This window comes from Pelophylax lessonae (assembly GCF_965119305.1).
Source record: "Pelophylax lessonae genome assembly, chromosome: 1".
NCBI classification, from domain to species: domain Eukaryota; kingdom Metazoa; phylum Chordata; class Amphibia; order Anura; family Ranidae; genus Pelophylax; species Pelophylax lessonae.
In genome coordinates, this window is record NC_138768.1 from 652,891,891 (window position 1) to 652,912,164 (window position 20,274).

The window sequence follows — 20,274 nt, forward strand, 5'->3', positions numbered from 1 at the left end:
TAGGGTGGTTGTACAGTAAGCTAATCCATCCAACCATGCTGGGGCCCAGTCCTTTGTTCTCTATTGTAGTCATTATGAATCCCCAGTCTACTCTGTCAAACGCCTTTTCAGCATCTATTGACAGCAGTAGAGCGGGGACCTTCCCACTTTTCAATTTTTCAGTAGAAGTAATGTTTTTATTCCATTGTCTTTACTTTCTCTCCCTGGTATAAACCCCATATGATCCGCATGGATCCATTCAGGCATCAGATCTTTCAAATGATTGGCCAATACTTTTACATACAGTTTTGTGTCTGTATTTAACAGTGCTAATGGCCTGTAGCTGGAACATAGAGTTGCGTCTTTCCTTTCTTTAAGAATCACTGTGATGTATACCCGCAGAGATTTCTTCCTCATTCCATTTCCTTCTCCTAACCCATTCATGTACTTACATAATTCTAGTATTAAATGTTCTTTATAACTTTTTATAGTAACCGATCAATTAACCATCGGGTCCTGGGCTCTTACCTTTTGGTGTATTTTTTAATCCTCTATTAATCTCTGTTTGTGGTATTGACTCTTCTAAATCTTGTAGTCTCTCTAAGGATAATTTAGGCAAATTGGCTAGTTCTAAATATTTTTATTTATTTATTTTCCCCTTTTTCTCTTGTGAACCCTTTTGCCTTATAGAGCACTATAGAATTAAAATAAAAAATATTCTGTGCTAGATGAACTTAAAAATAGTGAAAAGAAAATATATATGTGAAAAAAAATTATATATAAAGCAGCTCACACAGACCAATAGAAAAAGTCCAATAATAATAACACGTGTATCACTAATGATTGAGGTGAGTAACATATGAATGAATCATAGTCAATAGATGAAAATGTGCACCCAAGGTGAATAACTAAAAAAGTAAATATATATTAACATAATATTAAATGTGCATAAAGTCCATACAAAGTCCATAAAAAGACGGTGAAAAAAGTTATATCTGATGATGACGTAAGCACTTATGTTGAGAAAGAACCATAAGTCCCAGCATGCGGATAAAGACCACAATCCTCATACGGCAAAATGAGAAAAAGCCACCAGTGAAGATGGAAAAAATTGTCCGCTTACCAGAATATATTGGCCTCCAAACTAATGGAAAAGCCAATAGCACTTGAGGGGGATTAATCCCACCAGGCACATATCACCACAGCTGTCCGTTCAGGTAAACTTCCAAGTAAATAAGTAAGAACTGATGTACATAAAATGAACACAAGCATACATAGCATGATACTGTCTAAAAATAATTCCATTTATTATAAAATAGTGCACTCACATGATTGAAAAAACAAGCATAACAAAAACTCCAAGGAGAAAGATGAAAGACTGCAGGGTTCACGAGTAAAGGCGGCCAGGGGGCGTGGTGATGTCACGTTTGGTCCCACCCAACCCATTTCGTCATACATTTGACGTTGTCAGGGGGGTGGTTACCAGACGTGCACTCACGTGATTGATGTAAAAACAAGCATAACGAAAACTCCAAGGAGAAAGATGAAAGACTGCAGGGTTCACGAGTAAAGCTGGCCAGGGGCCGTGGTGATGTCACGTTTGGTCCCACCCAACGCATTTCCTCATACGTTTGACGTTGTCAGGGGCGTGGTTACCAGACGTGCACTCACGTGATTGATGTAAAAACAAGCATAACGAAAACTCCAAGGAGAAAGATGAAAGACTGCAGGGTTCACGAGTAAAGCTGGCCAGGGGGCGTGGTGATGTCACGTTTGGTCCCACCCAACGCATTTCCTCATACGTTTGACGTTGTCAGGGGCGTGGTTACCAGACGTGCACTCACGTGATTGATGTAAAAACAAGCATAACGAAAACTCCAAGGAGAAAGATGAAAGACTGCAGGGTTCACGAGTAAAGCTGGCCAGGGGGCGTGGTGATGTCACGTTTGGTCCCACCCAACGCATTTCCTCATACGTTTGACGTTGTCAGGGGCGTGGTTACCAGACGTGCACCACGCCATTTAAATATCCACATAATAGAAAGAAGGGCGGAAGTGATGTCATCCATCTACATAACAATAAGGGCGGAAGCGCTGGATCATGTATATAGTAGGAAGAAGGGCGGAAGTAATGTCACCCGTCTGTATAACAGTAAGGATGGAAGTGCTGAAGCCTCTCTCAGAATTGTACAGGGAAGGAATTGTTCGCTATCACTCCGCCTGCTGTACGTAGGTGTCGGGAACGCTGGGTGGAGGAGGTGCCTGACCTGGATGGTGATGACTGGGATGATATGCGGAGTTCACCCTTCGCCTACCTGGTCTCTGCGAGGGACCGTCTGATTCACTTTAAATTTCTGCATCGGATTTATTACACGCCGGCGAGGCTGGCACGTATGTATCAGACGGCCTCGGCGGAGTGCTGGCGTTGTTCCCATTCACCGGCGGACTTCAGTCACATCTTCTGGGGGTGCCCGGTGGTCAAGGACTATTGGGCATCCGTCTTAGCTTGTATTGTGGAGGTGGTTAAGATTCCGGTCCCCAGCTCCGTGGAGGTTTGCCTCTTGGGGTTGGTGGATGGCTTGGCCCCTGCGAGGGCCGTTCGTACTCTGGTCAGCTTGCTGCTTTTCTATGCACGCAAGGCTCTGCTCTTACACTGGAAGAGTCCCTTGGCTCCCACGATCCTTTTCTGGAAAGGCTTGGTTAATAAAGTGACTCCGCTCTATAAGGCCACGTATCTCAGTAGGGGATGCCCCCGCAAGTTTGATAAAGTATGGAAAACATGGATAGACTCTCCGGCCTCGACCTCCGTTGATCAGCTTTAGTGTTCTATGTGCTGCTGTTCGGGATTGTCTGGGGGGGGGGGGGGATGGCCATGCCGGTCGGTGATATATTCCTGTTCATTGTGCTCTTACTGCATGTATAGAAGTCTCTCTATTTTTTGACTAAGCCATGGGGTTTCTGCTAGTGGGCTCTGTGCTGGACTAATCTATAATGTTCTATGACCTTACTACTGGATAATTGGAGCAGTCTTGAGGGGTATCTTTATTACTGATGGATGCTTTGTTCTTCCACTGGACGTGCTGGATGGAGCCTGGGGTGGGGGGGGGGGTGGGTGGGGGGTGGTATGGGAGGGGTTTGACCTGTTGTCACTGTTTATGTTTGTTGCCCTGCGTGGCATTGTCTTGTCTGTTTTTTTTGTGCAAAAATTCAATAAAAACAAATTTTCAAAAAAAAAAAGGATGGAAGTGCTGGATCGTGTATATGACAAACTAATCAGAACTCCCACACTAAATAGGCTGGGAGATCAGGGACAAACGCCAATCTCTCTCACAAGAAACAGCGTCCCAAATTAATATTATGTTATTTATTTATTTATTTATTTACTTTTTTAGGTATTCAAATTGGGTGCACATTTTCATCTATTGACTATGATTCATTCATATGTTATCATATGTTACTCACCTCAATCATTAGCGCTACACGTGTTATTAATATAGAGCACTATAATAGTTTTGAAAAACCTTTGCTATTTCTGTTGTTAAATATACTATTTCCCCTTTTCTGTTTTTCATTTTTCCTATAAAATTTATTGATTTCTTTTTTTTTTTTAATTTTCTTGCTAAGAATTTTCCGGGCTTATTCCCCCATTGATACCTTTTTTTGGCGACTATTAAAAAACCCATCTTGTTTCTTGCTCCATTAGTTCTTTTAGCTCTTCCCTTTTTTACCACCAACTCCTGTTACACTCCTCTTTCCATGTTCTTCTTCTGAAGTTGTTCCAATCTATGTATTTCTGTTATTTCCTACATATATTCTCTGTCCTTTCCCCTTTTTTTTTTTCCTAGTTCCCATTGAAATCAATATGTTTCTAATATAGGCTTTATGGGTCGCCCACACCGTGGTTTCAGAGGCTCCTGGGGTTTCATTAAACTTGAAATATTGTACTAGTTCCTTTCTTGTTATATCTTCAACTTCTCTATCATGCATTAGATCTTCATTCAACCTCCAAGTGCTCATCCTTTCTCGGGGCCCCCCTATTTCTAGCTTCATAGTTACTGGAGCATGATCTGAGAGAGATGTTATTTCTATGGATGAATTTATAACTGATTCTAACAGTCCGTGTTCCACCATTATATAGTCTATTCTTGAGTATGTCCCGTACACTGGGGAGCAGAAAGTATAATCCTTTATACAAGGATTTTGAACTTTCCATACATCTACCAGTTGACATTGGTACCATTTCTTTTTTACCATTTTAAGTTGCTGTTTCCCTGTTCCCAGTGCACGTAAAGTACTGTCTTTCCCTGGATCCATGCAGAAATTCAGATCTCCTGCCAGAATCAGTTTGCCTTTCTTAAAATCCATGAGCTCTCCCAAGATTCTTCTCAGATAACCCATCGGATTTTTGTTAGGGCAGCATACATTAGCCAGTTTATATTCTGTTACTTGTATTTCCCCCTTTACAAATATATACCGGTCCTCAGGGTCTACCTTTCTTCCTTCTATTGAGAACTTAATTTCTCTTGCTATTCTTATCTCCACCCCTTTTGATCTTTTTGTTGGAGAGTTTCCATAATACCACATTGGGTGATGCTTTGAGTACATTCTCACATTTGTATCTTGTGCTATGTGACTCTCTTGTAAGAATATAATACTCGCTAAGTATCTTTTAATTTCCCTCAGTATTTAATGTCTTTTTGCTGGGGTGTTTAGTCCTCTCACGTTATAAGTAAGAAATTTTAATTCTGTCATGTTTTCTTTTCCTCTCCCTCCTCTTGATACTTATCTCCCTTTTAAGGAGGGGATGGGGGACAGGGGAGACACTCAAAGCCAATATCCTTGGTTCAGGCCCAGAATAAGGGAGAGATCTACCACCTCGGAAATGTCTGATTCTCCGGCATTTATTTTTTTTGCCACCACTCTCTCCACTTCCCTATTTCCCAGCCCTAGAACCTGCCCCACCACCCTCCTCCCCCCCTTCTCTAATACCCTTGATCTTATCTATTAGAGCATTTGACCCTGACATGATCTTTGAGTAGACTACCTCCTCCATTCTCCCTCCTATTTGTCTAATCTTCCTGCTTAGGGTGATGCTCTACCCTGCGGCTATCTGGTCCTTCCTCTCCATTGTCTCCATTGAAGAAGGTCCAGAGCCCGCCAAGTCCCCGGGGTACCCATCCACCTACCTAAACATCCCTCTATTTGCCCCAGCCCTCCTCAGACCCTCTCAATCCCACAGTTCTCCTTATGATGTTATTGCGCAAGTCCAAATTATTTCTTTTTTGTTCCAGTTTTCTTTAGAATCGACTGCCATTGATCGTCATTTAACTGTTCTTTTTCTATTCATATGTCAGACCAGCCAGGTATATGTAGTATTGGAATGTCTATTTTTTTACAAAAGTCTTGAAGCTCCTCTGGGAATTTCAGCCTTGTTGAACAGCCCTCTTCTCTGCCTACCAAACATGCCGGGAAGCCCCAGTTGTACTGAAAGTCCTGTTTTCACATTAACTCCAGCAGGGGCTTGAGAGGTTTCTTTCTTTTTAATGCTTCCTCGGACAGGTCCAAAAAAAATCTGGAGATTTGTTCCTTCATATTTCAATGTTGCAGTTTCCCTCAAACGACCCCATATTTGGGCTTTGTCCTCAAAGAACTGAAACCTCACAATTGTGTCTCTTGGAGTTTCCATTGGGACCCCCTGTCTTCTGATCCTGTTTATTCTTTCTATTTTTAGAGGCTCTGAGGATGTCTTACTTAGCAGTGGGTTAAATATGTTTTTCATAATTTCAGTTAGATCTTCTACCTGCTTCAACTCTAATAGACCGCGTATTCTCAAGTTTTTCCTTCTATTTAGGTTCTCCTGATCCTCTAGTTTATAGGCCATATGCCGCTGTTCTATTCCTAAACTTTTCATTTTGTTTTGCAAATCGTTTATTGCTTGTGTTTGTGTGTCTAATCTGTTCTCTGTCTCTACGACTTGCGTTTATATTTGACCTAGGTCTTTATGTAGAGTTGCCATCTCTCTTTTTTAGGGAATCTTAAAGCTTGGCCAACACATCCGCAATTTCTACTTTTGTGGGAAGCTGAATGTTTTGGCTTTGTTCCTCTGTATATCCGAGATCCAGGTCACTATCATTCTCTATATCTCCTCTTGACTGCCCCAGTATGCTAGTGCCCATTGCTGTACCGTATATTCTCGAGTATAAGCCGACCCGAATAAGCCGAGGCACCTAATTTTACCACAAAAAACTGGGAAAATGTATTGACTCGAGTATAAGCCTAGGGTGGGAAATGCAGCAGCTACTGGACCCAACTGGACCACCACAAGACCCAAAACAGGGGCTGCGGGCATGGTGCAGGGGCTGCAGACATGGTACAGGAGATGCAGGGCTGTGAGCATGGTACAGGAGATGGTACAGTCATGGTACAGGAGATGGTACAGGGGATGCAGGGCTGTGGGCACGGTACAGGCGATGGTATAGGCATGATACAGGAGATTGTACAGGCATGGTATAGAAGATGGTACAGGAGATAGTACAGGTATGATACAGGAGACTGTACAGACATGGTACAGGAGATGGTAAAGGCATGGTACAGGCATGGTACAGGAGATGCAGGACTGCGGGCATAGTATAGGAGATGCAGTGCTGCGGGCATAGTACAGGAGATGCAGTGCTGCGGGCATAGTACAGGAGATGCAGGGGCTGCGGTGGAGTCTTGCTTATCTTTCAGTGAGGCACCTTACATTTAAAAATGGTGCCGCCTGGCGCCAACACGTCACCGCGCATGTGCCGTCTGCCCGGGAATAGCCGAATGTGTACCGGCTTTCCAGAGCGGCGGCGCATGCGCACTGCACCGGAGAAAAGTAAGTGGGGACCCTGACCCAAGTATAAGCCGAGGGGGACTATTTCAGCATATAAAAACGTGCTGAAAAAGTCGGCTTATACTCGAGTATATACTGTATTACTTTCTTTGCTTCTGTTATTCCCTGGTTCTTTCTCCTCTTGGGTTCCCGGCTGTTTTTTTGTGGTAGATTTATCTTGACCCCTTCTTGGGTCAGATGTTTTTTTATTGTCCCTGGGCTTGCGCTAATTTTTGGAGATTTTGTTGCTGTGCCTCCTTTAGCTGGTTTCCCTTTCATTGTTGCCATTCACACTTAGTTCTCCTTTTTATCTCAAGCTTTGTGTATGGGTCCGTGTAGTAGTCAGTCTATCCCTTTTATATATAATATATATTGTGTTTATTTATTTAATCTACTTATCTTCTCTTCTTCAGCCACATTTCACCCACTTTTCCACATGTTTATTCTTCCCATCTCCTTTTTTACTATCTCCCGGTTCTTTTTTTTTTTTTGTCTTTATGTATGTATTTGTGTGTTTGTTCCTCTTCAAGTATAGCAAATAGATGATTTTAAATCATTTAATAGTAGTACGACAAAGCTTTCATACACAGGAACAAATTGGTGACTCACTGCTCTGTGGAGACCTTCTTTGTATTAGCTGCTGTTTAGTACCTTTAGTGGGTGTATGGGATCCTCTCTCCCTGTGTGGCTTATTGATCTTCACTGAGTACTGCACTCCCCTGTGATGTTCTGTGTTCTTTTCTCCCAGAGTTTTCACTTCTTTGCCTTGGAGTTGCAGGCTCAGTGTCTCCTCTACAGGTTCCTCTCCCCATGCTGCCGGATTCAGCTGACCTCCTACAGTCCCCGCCAAGTCCCTCCGCTTTGCAGCCAGTCCTCTACTCGGCTGTCTCCTTTGGGCACCTCTGGGCTTCCTTGGGCTCTCGGGCCCTTTCCGCTCTCCGGAGGCTCCTTATGACTCCTGCCTCACGCCCTGTCAGTGTCCTATAGGTCGGGCTTCCTCCTCCTCTCCACCGTAAACAGGCGGTCCCCGGTGCACGGGTCACAGTGGAAGCTGTGGCTTCTCCCCACAGCTCCACCACCCGCTCCACCACCCTTAGCTGCTTCAGAGAGGGTCCTTTCACCTGTCCCACAGATGCCAAGAGAATGCCAGGCTGGGATGCCAGGAGATAGCCGCTGGATGGGTCAGCCCTCCACTTGCCAATCTCAGTAGGTTCAGCAATTCTGTGGGTGTCGGGTTTTATGAGTGGGTGGAGATGAGTCTATTCATTCCATCTGCACTGGATGGGATCTCCCTGGGCTTCTAGCTTGAGCTTCCGACGTGCACTATGTTCAGGCTCCTCCCCCCGGGATTTTTTTTCTTTACAGGCATGGCAAACTAATCAGGATTAACAGCAAGCTGTATATAGCCAAATACAGGGCAATTCTACAGGAAACCTGTTTCAATCTGAGAGTCCAACATGACCCGAAACACATTGTCCATATTACACTCATGTGTTTCAGTCTGCAAGTCCATCAGGACACCAAACACACTGCCAAAGCTACACAGATATGGTTTGTAACATATCTGTTGTTACAAACCATATCTGTTTGAACCTGAATGCATTTGAATGGTCCAGTGCATTTGGTCCAGTGCAATGGTGCATTTGAATGGTCCATGCCTAGACCTCAATTCAGTTGAGATTCTGTGGAAAGACTTAAAAACCGCTATTTTTTTTAGGGGTCCTAATCCAGCCTGACAGACCAAGAGCAATATTGCCAAGAAGAATATGCAAAAAAAAAATGCAGGATGCAGGTGTAAAAAGCTGCCAAGGGCGTATTACAAAATGTGGTTCTACCACTATTGATTGAGAGCAGCAAATAGTAACTAAGCAACCACAAAATTTCCTCTTTTTTAAAGTGTGCCACAATAAAACAACAATATACAATTAAACTGCACATGTAATGTGTTAAACATGTTGTGAATTGTGGCTGTTACACTATGTAATTCGGATAGGTTCAAAGGGTGAATACTTATGCAAAGCACCATACATACACAGTTGAGTGATGAGAAACCTTACCTCCAAGAAGCTCTTATTTTGTTCACTTTCAGGTTCCTCTGTGGTCTCTAGAAGTTCATCCTCTTCTTCATCTACTTTGTCATTGGCTTCTGCGGCTGCCAAACCGATAAGCACTGAGGCCATGTATAGCCAACACCAACGAAGCTGCATTGTGAAGCACTGAAAGCAGAGGATTGACAGAATTATCAACAGAACAGCAGCTAACAGAAAGTACATACCATACACCCGACCATATCTGATCTGAAAATTACAACACACACAGTGCAATTCATTATTGTATTCAGAAGAAGCAAAGCCATACATATATTCCTGAAAATTAGCAGTACGGCAATAAAATGGTCAATTTACAAATCAGCACAAAAGGGTTAAATAATTTATAACACTTACAGTAAAACCATACACAGAAGCATAGTTTTTGAACAAATTAAAAAAAAAAAAGTTAGATCGTCTGTCAGATTTTTATTTCAGATCAACCCTCATTCTTGGTGAGTATCATAGAATAGGCTCCCAGGAATTCTACCATGACAACTGCAACTGCAGGCAGGCTGACAAGACTTGATTTTGAAATTTGGATAAAGGGTATAACACTCTAGTGCCCTGATGTCCAACTTGCGGCTCTTTGATGCTTGAATTGCGGCCCTTGGACCCCAGCTGTGAGTTGAGGGAGCAATGTGTCCCTAGTCTCTGACTTTTTTCTATTTTAGCCTTTTTCCTTCAGGTTTCTTCAGAGATGCCATGTCAAAGTGCCTAAACATTGCCCCAAAATTGTTTCCAAACCAGCAGGTGGATCAAGCCTACCTTTTAGTTACACAAAGCCAACGTTTTTATTGTGCACCATTATGGCTTTAGAGCCGCCAGTGTCCTAAAAACTAATGACATCATTGGTTGATAAGGAGGACATCAGTCAACTGCACAGCATCCTTGTTTGAGGGAGAAGGGAAACATTGGAATACTAGTCAGCACAGTGAAGTAGACTCAATAGCTAGCTCATACAGCAAGTCCCAGTGTGCAAAGGTGTGTTTGCTTTGGAAGAATAAGGGCTCTTTCACACAGTCCGCCTCCGTAGGCGGATCCGTAGGGGATCGCTTGCAGTGCGGAGAGGGAGGTGTAACAGCCCCCTCTGCTCTCTATGGGGAATCGGATGAGAGCGGACCGCCTGTCCGCTCTCATCCGATCCAATCCGATCCCCAGGACGGATGGAAAATAGGGTTTCCATCCGTCCGGATTTCACGGACAGGATCGCCTAAAAAACTGACAGGCGGATCTGATCGGACCGCCCGTGTGAAAGAGCCCTAAGGCATCCTTCACACTGCCAGTGCCAAGTAGCTCTGGTCACCAGATTCCTGCAGAATGAATTGGCTGCTGGAATGATTGGGTCATGCAGTCAGCTGGTCTAGGCTCAGACATCTCTCTCTAACTGCATTTAACCACACTGTGTGAAGCTACATGTGAACAGCAGCTGCATGTCATGCATTGCATGACCCGGTCATTCCAGCAGCAAGAATCCACCAATTCTTGTCACAAGAATACAACAGCCGCAGCTACATGGCCATGTGAAAGAGGCTTTGATGACCTCTATTGTTATGGATGTTGCTGCGTTATAAAAAGCTATTACAGTAGTTTAGTTTTTACTAGGGTGACTCAACATTGTGCAGAATTTTAAAGCGTGCCTTGACTAAAAAAGCTTGAGAAACATTGCTCCATAGCATGAAATAATTCTCCAACCACTCCTGTAGAACAATCTATGACCACTTCATCTTGTAAGTCTTCAGTCTGTGACAGTTTTCTGTAGTGTCATGTAATAAATATTAATTGCGGCCCCTAATAGCTCCAAAGGGCCACATATAAGACCCTCTTTACTTATTAAGTTGACAACCACTGCTTTGGTGTACACTACTATCTAACTCCTAAAAGAGAAGGACTTTAACAAAAATATCAAGCCACACTCATAATTTTGCATCACTAATTCATAGTTGCCAACATTTGAAAAAAATTTCCAGGGACACTTTGCAGCACAGCTATCAATTACTTACCACACCCACTTCCCCGAAGCTCCACCCCCTCTGCATAATTAATCCCCGCCTACTTATCAGATTATAGGGTCTACTTCATAAAGAGAGAATTACAGGAATTTGAAAAGGGAATTGAAAACTTGAGGCCAAAGTAGCAGAGTTGGAAATATTCTCCCATTCAGATGCACTACTTCTGCCTAAAGTTTAAAATTCTCATCACAAATCCCTGCAATTCTAAAGTGTCAGCTTGTCGGAAGGTGCTCTGCCTCCCCCTGCTGGTGGATTTCGGAAAGTGCACCATGCTGACACCCTGCCTCCGGTGACACGTTAAATTTGCGACAGGCGGGAAGAGTGAGCGATCGAGAGAGAGACAACCTGCTGCCAGAACTACAACACCTAGCTGGGGTGAGAGCGACACTGTGTGGAACAAAATTTAAAAAAAAAAAATTGACAGGGACAATGTAAATTACCCGGGACAGGCTCCTATTTGCCGGGATTGTCCCGGGAAAAACGGGACAGTCGGCAGGTATGTTAATTATGTTTTTGAGAGGTTCCCCAGATCTCAGCAGGTAAAAAGTAAAATAATCCTTAAAAAATAAATTGAATGCAGCCACATCTACGGAATGCTAAGCTGCAATATATTAAACCTTTGTTCCTTGGTTTAGATACACCTAAAGGATTATTAGAGCATTGTAGACATATACACTATATTACCAAAAGTATTGGGACACCCACCTTTGCACACACATGAACTTTAATGGCATCCCAGTCTAAAGCCCCGTACACACGTCGGCCGAACGATCGGCCGTCTTTTGTCCAGGGCTGTCGGTGTCTGTTGAAAAGTGCAAAAGACTGCACAAGAATTTTGTCCGCCGACTACAGCCGACTGCAGAAGTGATGTCATGTAATGGTTAACTTTCCCTGTGTTTTTCCTTTTCTGAGCATGCCCAGTCTTGCAAATCTGCGGTCTGTCGGCCGAATTCTGTACTGACTGGCGAACAATCGGCCGCTCTGGTGTCGGCATACAAAAATTTTAATGCTTGCATGACAGATTCTTTTCGGCCGAATGTGCGCTGTCGGCTGTCGGAGGCATCATACTAACAAGCCTACAATCGGTAGATCGGTCGTCGGCCGAAGCTTTTCGGCCGACGATCGGTACGTGTGTACGGGCCTTTAGTCTGTAGGGTTCAATATTGAGTTGGCCCACTCTTCGCAGCTATAACAGTTTCAAATCTTTTGGGAAGGCTGTCCACAAGGTTTAGGAGTGGGTCTATGGGAATATTTGACCATTCTACCAGAAGCTCATTTGTGAGATCAGGCACTGATGTGGCCGAGAAGGCCTGGCTCGCAATCTCCGCTCCAATTCATCTTAAAGATGTTCTATTGGGTTGAGGTGAGGTCTCTGTGCAGGCCAGTCAAGTTCTTCCACTCCAAACTCGCTCATCCATGTTTTTAATGAAATTGCTTTGTGCATTGGTATGCAGTCATGTTGGAACAGTAAGGAGCCATCCCCAAGCTGTCCCTACAAAGTTGGGAGCATTAAATTGTCCAAAATGTCTTGGTATACTGACGCCTTAAGAGTTCCCTTCACTGAAACTAAGGTGCCAAGCCCAACCCCTGAAAAACAACCCCACACCATAATCCCCTCTCCACCAAATGATTTGGACCAGTGCAGAAACCAAGGACTATAAAGACAGGGATGAGCAAGTTTGAGGTGTAGGAACTTGACTGGCCTGCACAGAGTCCTGACCTCAACCCAATAGAACACCTTTGGGATGAATTAGAGTTGAGACTGTGGGCCAGGCCTTCTCGTCCAACATTAGTGCCTGACCTCACAAATGTGCTTCTGGAAGACAGGTCAAACATTCCCATAGGCACACTCCTAAACCTTGTGGACAGCCTTCCCAGAAGAGTTGAAACTGTTATAGTTGCAAAAAGTGGGCCAACTCAATATTGAACCCTATGGACTAAGACTGGGATGCCAAATAAAGTTTACGTGCGTGCAAAGGTGGGCGTGCCAATACTTTTGGTAATATAGTGTATAATAAATTTGAAACCTATCACTTTTTAAACCTTTACTGGGGAAAAATCAAGTATTTACAAGTAATGGAAGAAAATAATTTTACATAAAAAGGAATCAGAGATTAGGGATTAAGGCCCCTTTCACACTTGTGCGACCTAAAAGTCGCACGATTTTGACTGGACTTGAAGCAATGCCTGCGTAATCTTGAGCTCTATGAACCTCAAAACGCATTAAAGTCAGACCAAAATAGTACAGGGACTACTTTGAAGTCACACAGATATGAACGGTACTCATTGGAAATCATGAAGTACAACTTGTCATGTGACTTTGCAGTCCCAAGTCGCAGGACAAGTCACACAAGTGTGAAAGGGGCCTTAAATGTGAATTCTACATTGGTGATCATTACACCTTTGCTTATTATTGTTACTATAATTAATGGTTCAGTGCTACCTCCATCAGCATCCACAGTTTATATACGACTAATTGCCGCTGATAACAAATGATCTTTCTCTCTAGATAATATAGGACTCCAGGGAGTAACATCATGGCTGCTCTCTGCAGTAGTAAAAAATACACTTCTTATATTTACGGTTCAGACACATCCATGAACTGTTTCACTAAATGATGTTTTACTATGTCCAAAATACCCATTGTAAATTGTTGTTTTATTAACATTCACAAGGAGCTCATCAGTTTGCAGGTCATTCCATAAGGGCAATCTTTGCATTGCTCCTTCAGCTGTGAAAGTACCCATAGACAGGAGATCCCTATGTTTTCATACACCTAATTTTGACAGCTTGCAACAGCAATCTAACTGACCACATGGCTTGAATGACTGCAAGAAATCTTATCAACACAGTCAGCAGGACCCAAAATAATTTAGTTACAGGTTTTTGGAAAATCTGCTTGGTCACTTCCCATGCATAAGGGCAGTAAGTTACTAAACCCACAACTTTAACCACTTTACCACCGGAGGATTTTGCTGTCTTACGTCTGATCCACTTTTTGCGATTCGGCACTGTGCGACTTTAACTGACAATTGCGCGGTCGTGCAACGCCGTAGCCAAACGAAACTTACGTCCTTTTTTTCCCACAAACAGAGCTTTCTTTTGGTGGTATTTGATCACCTCTGCGATTTTTACTTTTTTGCGCTATAAACAAAAAAAGAGCGACAATTTTGAAAAAATAACAATATTTTTCAAATTTTTTTATATGAAATTCCCCCCCAAAAAAATGCAAAAATCAAAATTTTTTATCATTTTAGTTTTCTGCTACATATTTTTGGTAGAAAAAAAATCGCAATAAGCGTATTTTGATTGGTTTGCGCACAAGTTATTGCGTTTACTAACTAAGGGAAAGATTTCTGTCGTTTTTGGTGTTTTTTTTTTAACGAGTAATGGCGGCGATCTGTGATTTTTTTTGCGGGACTGCGACATTGCAGCGGACAGGTCGGACCCTTGACTGACATTTTTGACACTTTTGGGGGTACCAGTGACATTACTACAGTAATCAGTGCTATAAATATGCACTGTTACTGTAAAAATGACACTGGCAGGGAAAGGGTTCATTTTTATTGGTGATCAAGGGGTTAATGTATGCCTGGTGCTTACTGACGTGTGTGGGGGGAGGGGACTATGTGACACAAGGACAGATCGCAGGTTCAGCTATGCTGAATCCTGCAATCTGACCCTGCCTGTCACTTAGGAGATCCGCCCGCTTGTGTTTACACAAGTAGGCGGATCTCCACACTCGATTCCCCGACGATCGGTAAAGAGCAGCGGCGATCGCTGCCGCTCCTTACCTGGCCCGACTCCCGCTGTGACTGAAGAGAGAGGGGAATGTCTGGCGACGTAGGTCTACGTCGCCAGATGTTATCGAGCCACTTTGCCGCAGTAGAGCTCTAGTGAGCAGCGGCAAAGTGGTTAAAATCAGTCTATATATGCAGTAAGGCATGCTTGTTATACTCACTGTGGAACCCAAGGGGTTAATTCTCCGCAATGTGTAAAAAGGCTGTTTAATCCTGTCTTCTCTGATCCTCCCCTTCTTCCACAGTCCAAAATCAATTTCCTGATAGCACAAAGCTTTGGGGGCACTCTGCACATGCTCAGTTTGCTGTGTATTGCTATAGAGTTTTTTTTTCTTTTTTTATTGGGTGCACAGGGCCAATCAACACTGTCCAGACAGGGGTCAGGGGTCCTGTAGCCTCATAGGACAGTCAGAGGAGAATTTAATCTCCTCCTACAAGCTTTACCTAGACACTGAACAAAGTCATAAGACTATGCTTATACTGCTGATGAGAAAAGGTATTTAGCAGTTTACCTTTACTAAAATAATTGCATATCCATGTTCTGTGTACTGTGGGATCCCAAATATAGTGAATGCAGGCTCCTGGGTTTAGTAACACTTTCCAGGTTAAAAAATATACCCTTTAGATCATTCAGTAAAATCTATTGTAACTGGTTTATAGTCAGTTGCCATAAATCAGTTTGGGGCTAAAATTAGAATTGGTTGAAAATGGTGGGCTTAGAGACAGAAAGAAGCCTGGGATTGGTGTCACCAATATACCGATAATTCCTAGAATGCCAATGATCAGGCAGGAGGTTGGCACTGGCATTGCATCTCTAGAATTGCAGTCTCCATCAAGGGTGTGGTATAATTAAAGAATATGAGGAATGTCATCCAAAACCTTGAAGGCTTTTACAGCCTAAGGGCTCTTTCACACGGGCGATCCGATCAGATCCACCTGTCAGTTTTTAAGGCAGATCTGATCGGATCCTCCATGCAGCTCTATGGGGCAGCGGGTGTCAGCGGAGACACCTCCGCTGACACCCGCTGCTATCCGCATCCGATCCTGTGCTGAAATCTGGACGGATGGAAACCCTATTTTTCCATCCGTTCAGTAATCGGAGCGGAGCGGATCTGAAGAGAGCGGACAGGCGGTCCGCTCTCCTCCGATCCCCCATAGAGGGCAGCGGGTGCTGAGACACCTCCCTCTCCGCTCTGCAAGCGGAGACGGAGCGGTCATCCGCCCGGCTCAGCGGGGATCGCGGATCGATCCCCGCTGAGCAACACGGATCCGCCTACAGAGGTGGACCGTGTGAAAGAGCCCTAACTAGATCATATGGGTTTTGAGATTTCATTCTTCGTTGAGATAAAACAATAACTTGCCAACATCTTATATCTATCTCTCAAGCACTCCATTGTTGAGTCGTTATCACCTTCCCATAATGAAAGTGTCCCACTCGTACAGCTGGGCCCCTCAATTGTTTTGTTTATTCCAAATTGTGAAAAGTGTGACACCATCATATTGCCTTAAAACCGTTGAAATTGGAATTCTGGATGGCATATTTAAAAACTGGTGCTTCTTAAAGAAGCAACTATATTGACTTGTTAGTAACGACACTAAACTGAATTATCAATTCCGGGCACAGCTGACTTAAAAGCATATAAATTATTTATAGACCTGTCTATTCCCAATGGATATCACAGACCAAAATAACATTGGAGAGTCTGACATCTATACTGCTATCACACAAATGATGCACATTTAATGTTCTTTAAAAGCTTAAACTGCCCACCAATTACAATTTCAGATTTCACACCCAGCCATCAGTCGCAGATCCTTTAAGACCTGTAAGTTGCAAGGTGGGGCCTCCATGAATCAGACTTGTTTTTCCAGCATATCCCACAGATGCTTTATCTGGAGAATTTGGAGGCCAAGTCAACATCCCGAATACCGTTTACTCCTCCCCCCATAGAGAATCTGCAGCAGATGTAGTAATTCATGCAAAAGGAGTCCCGACAAAGTATTGAGTGCATAATATACTGTACATAGACATACGATATACTTCTCAAAAAGTCAACATTTCTGTATTAAAAATCCTTTTTTTTTATTCATCTTATGTAATATTCTAATTTCCAGAATTTTGGGTTTCCACTAGCTGTAAGCCATAATCATCAAAATTAAAAGAAAGAAATGATTGAAATGTATCACTCTGTGTGTAGCGCATTTATATAAAATATATGAGTTTCACTTTTTGAATTGAATTACTGAAATAAATTACCTTTTTGATGATATTCTAATTTTATGAGATGCACCTGTGTAATATACATATATATATGTATTTATTTATTTATACACACACAATATATTACCAAAAGTATTGGGATGCCTGCCTTTGTACGCACATGAACTTTATTGGCATCTCAGTCTTAGTCCGTAGGGTTCAATATTAGGTTGGCCCACCATTTGCAGCTTTAACAGCTTCAACTCTTCTGCACAGGCAGTCCACAATCATCCATGTCTTTATGAACCTTGCTTTGTGCACTGGTTAAAATCATTTTGTGGGGGGGGGGGGGGATTATGGTGTGGGGTTGTTTTCCAGGGGTTGGGCTTGGCCCCTTAGTTCCAGCAAAGGGAACTCTTAAAGCATCAGCATACCAAGTCATTTTGGACAATTTCATGCCCCTAACTTTGTGGGAACAGTTTGGGGATGGCTCCTTACTGTTCCAACATGACTGCATACCAGTGCACAAAGCAATTTCAATAAAGACATGGATGAGCGAGTATGGGGTGGAGGAACTTGACTGGCCTGCACAGAGCCCTGAACTCAACCCAATAGAGAACACCTTTGGGATGAATTAGAGCAGAGACTGCAAGCCATGCCTTCTCATCCACATCAGTGCCTGACCTCAGAAATTAGCTTTTGGAAGAATGATTAAACATTCCCATAGACACACTCCTAAACCTTGTGGACCACCTTCCTAGAACAGTTGAAGCTGGTATAGCTGCAAAGGGTGGGCCAACTCAATATTATACCCTACGGACTAAGACTTAGATGCCAATTAAAGTTCATTTGTGTGTGTAAAGGCAGGGGTTCCAATACTTTTGGTAATATACTGTATATATAGTACTCACCCCTCATGTTTTGTAAATATTTTATTATATCTTTTCATGTGACAACACTGAAGAAATGACACTTTGCTACAATGTAAAGAAGTGAGTGTACAGCTTGTATAACAGTGTAAATTTGCTGTCCCCTCAAAATAACTCAACACACAGCTATTAATGTCTAAACCGCTGGCAACAAAAGTAAGTACACCCCTAAGTGGAAATGTCCAAATTGGACCCAGAGTGTCAAAGTTTTGTGTAGTCACCATTATTTTCCAGCACTGCCTTAACCCTCTTGGGCATGGAGTTCACCAGAAGTTCACAGGTTGCCACTGGAGTCCTCTTCCACTCCTTCATGATGACATCACGGAGCTAGTGGATGTTAGAGACCTTGTGCTCTTCCAACTTCCATTTGAGGATGCCCCTCAGATGCTCAATAGGGTTTAGGTCTGGAAACATGCTTGGCCAGTCTATCACCCTTACCTTCAGCTTCTTTAGCAAAGCAGTGGTCATCTTGGAGGTATGTTTGGGGTCTTTATTATGTTGGAGAACTGCCCTGCGGCCCTGTCTCCAAAGGGAGGGGATCATGCTCTGCTTTAGTATGTCACAGTACATGTTGGAATTCCCTCAATGAACTGTAGCTCCCCAGTGCTGGCAGCACTCATGCAGCCCCAGACCATGACACTCTCACCACTATGCTTGACTGTAGGCTAGACACACTTGTCTTCCCACCTGGTTTCCGCCACACACACTTGACACCATCTGAACCAAATACGTTTATTTTGATCTCATCAGACAGGTTCCAGTAATCCATGTCCTTGGTCTGCTTGTCTTCAGCAAACTGTTTGTGGGCTTTCTTGTGCATCATCTTTAGAAAAGGCTTCCTTCTGGGACGACAGCCACGCAGACCTATTTGATGCAGTGTGCAGAAAGTGGTCTGAGCACTGACAGGCTGACCCCCAACCCCTTCAACGTCTGCAGCAATGCTGGCAGCACTCATACATCTATTTCCCAAAGACAACCTCTGGATATGACTCTGAGCCGTGCACTCAACTTCTTTGGTCAACCATGGCGAGGCCTGTTCTGAGTGGAACCTGTCCTGTTACCGCTGTATGGTCTTGGCCACCGTGTTGCAGATCAGTTTCAGGGTCTTGGCAATCTTCTTATAGCCTAGGCCATCTTTATGTAGAGCAACAATTCTTTTTTTCAGATCCTCAGAGAGTTCTTTGCCATGAAGTGGCATGTTGAACTTCAAGTGACCAGTAGGAGAGAGTGAGAGCGAGAACATCAAATCTAACACACCTGCTCCTCATTCACACCTGGGACCTTGTAACACTAACGAGTCACATGACACCCAGGAGGGAAAATGGGGTGTACTCACTTTTGTTGCCAGCGGTTTAGACATTAATGCCTGTGTGTTTATTTATTTTTAGGGGACAGAAAATTTACACTGTTATACAAGCTGTACACTCATTACTTTACATTGTAGCAAAGTGTCATTTCTTCAGTGTCGTCACATGAAAAGATATAATAAAATATTCACAAAAATGTGAGGGGTGTACTCACTTTTGTGAGATACTGTGTGTGTATGTATATATATATATATATATGAGCAGAAAAAAATAAAATTGTATTGGAACATAATTCCAAACAACTACAGTCTTCTAAACTGTAATCGCATGCAAATGCAGCCATAAATTGCTCATGTATTCTATATACTGTATTTCACACCACTACATATTTCAGAATTGATTTGGATTTATAATTAAACTATTTTTCATGACATAATATAAATGGGTGAATATATCTACTCTCCACTCACATGTCATTTTATATTGTTGTTCACTACAATATAGGCTTTCATCTGGGTATTCCTCCAACGTTGCTCAGCAGCAGTCACCCACCTTAGGGGTTTGTACAACCAAGAACAACATTAGGCATCCTAAGGTGGTTACAGGAGGAGGCTACAGTACAGGTGTATGCCTTGTATAGATACAGTTTCATTGGAAATATAATAAAAATAAATAATACTGTCACTTTATACGTTTTTTGTATACTTTGTGGAATTTTGTTTCAACATTGTCAACATTATGACAAGGCTAGCTAGGGAGATGCCCTAGCTTTTAAAAGACAGGGTGGTCCCAGAAGAGGAGATGCCTGTACATAGCTCAGTGCCAACCATGGTTTGTGAGAAGGCCTGTACAGCTGCTACCCTAGGCCAGGGAATGAAGTTCTAAGGGGCTGCTCTGTGGTTTTTAAAAGCATTGTTGAGAGCAATCCCAAGAACTAGCCTTAGCTTCAATGCAGATCCAAGCTAAGACTAGCGATAGACATAAGTACATGACCTGAACATCCCTCGGCATGTCCCCTGACTTTACCTGAGAAGATCGGGCTGGTAGGGCCTCCTTAATGAGATAAAAAGTAACATTTTGACTAAGGGAAGTGTTTGCTTCC

The 20,274-nt window shown here is 43.0% G+C and overlaps 1 protein-coding gene across 2 annotated transcripts in view; it reads right to left on the bottom strand.

The window, feature by feature from the left end:
* Positions 1 to 20,274, bottom strand: part of CLGN (calmegin) — a 105,863-nt gene that overhangs the window by 80,702 nt on the left and 4,887 nt on the right. For both annotated transcript variants that reach the window (XM_082243528.1, XM_082243529.1), the window contains exon 2: positions 8,895 to 9,053. In XM_082243528.1, coding sequence (XP_082099654.1) covers positions 8,895 to 9,044 — 150 coding nt within the window. In that variant the 5' untranslated portion in view covers positions 9,045 to 9,053. The remainder of the gene's footprint in view (positions 1 to 8,894; positions 9,054 to 20,274) is intronic.